This window comes from Trypanosoma equiperdum, assembly GCF_001457755.1.
Source record: "Trypanosoma equiperdum strain OVI genome assembly, contig: ctg_140, whole genome shotgun sequence".
In the NCBI taxonomy this organism is placed as follows: domain Eukaryota; phylum Euglenozoa; class Kinetoplastea; order Trypanosomatida; family Trypanosomatidae; genus Trypanosoma; species Trypanosoma equiperdum.
This window is the reverse complement of record NW_027123405.1, coordinates 9,976-12,110: the sequence shown is the minus strand read 5'-3', so window position 1 is coordinate 12,110 and position 2,135 is coordinate 9,976. Positions and strand designations below refer to the sequence as shown.

General features: G+C 41.2%; 1 pseudogene across 1 annotated transcript; it reads right to left on the bottom strand.

The window, feature by feature from the left end:
• Positions 1-299: 299 nt before the first annotated feature.
• Positions 300-1,652, bottom strand: TEOVI_000024600:pseudogene (annotated as a pseudogene). Its single transcript is given in 4 exon segments — positions 300-746; positions 749-760; positions 763-1,227; positions 1,230-1,652. Coding segments are annotated over 4 exon segments (1,347 nt in total).
• Positions 1,653-2,135: the final 483 nt, after the last annotated feature.

Here is a 2,135-nt window from a genome sequence, read left to right as displayed (position 1 = left end):
TAATATTCGTATATACACACTCACAACACACTATTATTAATATCATCATCGCTTCCACGACTATTGCTATTATAACTTCATTTATTAAATAAACAAACTGTGTCAGGACAACAATATTTTAGTGTTACACCATTTTAATACACTACTACCTTAGTACTTTACCATCGTAGGCCACTATTAAATATATTCTACTAAAATTTCGTATTTTTGAGTTTTTCCAAAATTTAACTAATTTTCACATTTTCATCAAGAAGTGTAGAAATATATCGAAACTGACAAGTTTAATAAATTTTATTATTTGAGAATGAATCCTTAGAATAATGAAATTCTAACAAACTCACAAATACAGTAGCCATACTGAGAGCCAATTTTTTATTGAGGAGGAAAGTGGAATTCTTGCAAGTTTCATCTTCCCATTTGCAGCCATCTTTGCAGTCTTTCTCGTATTTCCCTTTACATTTATCCTCTTTCTTTTCTTCGTCTTTCCCCCCCTCTTCAACTACTTTAGCTTTGCATTTTTTATTTTCAGCATCGTGATCGTAGCCAAGGCTTTTGCATTGCTCTGCAGTCTTGTCGGTATGTTTTTCGCATTCTGTCTGTTTCCCCGTGTCTTGCTGTTTGTCTTGTGTTGTGCCTGGCTCCGTGTCTGCTTTGCTGGTTGCTGCAGCGGTGTTTCCTGTAGCTATGGTTGCTAGTGTTTTGTTTAGCGATATAAGTTGTTGGTCTATGGCATATGCTTTGCTGCCGCTTGTCTGGCGGCATCGAGCCTATCTGCTGTTGCTTCCTTTTCTTGCCGTTTAATACAAAATCTGTCGCTATTTTCACGATTTGTGCCTCCTTTGCTGCTTCGTAAAGTTCTTCTTCCGTTTTTTAATCGTCGTTTGGTGTTACTGCTTCGAATCTTGATATATGTTCCTGCAGCTTCTTAAAAATTTGACGGTCACTTTCTGAATTTAGAGCTTGAATTTTTTGCTTAACTACGTCGTTGCTCTTTATTTTGATTAGTCCCCCAGCAACTGTTATTCCGTTGCTGCCAAGCGCTGTTCCGCTCATGCCGCTGCCTGTGCCGTCGTCAAGGGCTACGCAGGCGTTTGTTGTGTAGCTAGCTGTGTCCGTGAAGCTGCTGTCGGCAGCGAATTTCGAAAAATCAGGCATTTTCCAGGGTTCTTCTGTTGTCAGTTCAGTAATGTCAACTTCTGTCGTGCTGCAACCCGGCAACTGTTTTGCAACTCCCCCCACGCTGCACTGCCCGCCAGCGCGTCGGTGTTTATTATGCGTCCGCCACCGCTTGGGCTTGCTGCTGTCATTGAGCCTAGAATATTTACATATTCGTCGATCCTTCCTGCGGCGAGGCCCGCTTGTGCTGTTAACGTTGCGCCCTCGGCTGCTACGTTTGCTAGAGTCGCTACAGCATCCATTTGTTGCTTTTCGGCCACTAGTTGCAGCGCCGCCCACAGAAGCGCTTTTTCTGTCTGTTTGCTGCTCATTGCGTATATCGCGAGCGTTTGTTTCATTTTTGCCAATTTAGTAACGAAATTGTGCTGCTTCTGAAGCTTCCACTTGACGTATTTGGGCACCGATTTCAACTCTTTTGCCAGTTCGCACACAGGGTCGAGGTCAACTTTGAGAAGGGGCCGTTTTGCTGTGTGCGCTAGAAGTGCTGCTCCAGATATCGTTCCCGAAAACAGCAGCAGCCGGCAAAGTAGTCTGGAACTTCGTTGTTCGGTTCTTATTTCGACCTTGTTTTGTTGCCTATCAGTGCGCCTAACAACTTAGATTGTCTGCATCAGGGAATAACACCATATAAAATACAGTTAATGTATTTGCAAAATCTATATATTTTTTCTTAATCTAAGGTTAACTTCAACGCCTTTCTCTTTCTGTAAATTCCTCCTTCTGAATTTCTCATCATTATCTATTGAGAGTATTCCAGCTACAACCAAATAATCTTTCGTTTTCCAAATATTCCTCATATCCTTCGAAACAAATCTCATATACTCATCTCCAACGATTTCTAGTAAAATGCATTCTCCATCATCAAACAAGCTGTGCAGCGATACGAGTAAACTAATCCCCATAATAATAAAAGATAAACAACATAGTGTTGCAAAGACACCTCCAATATACTTCATAAT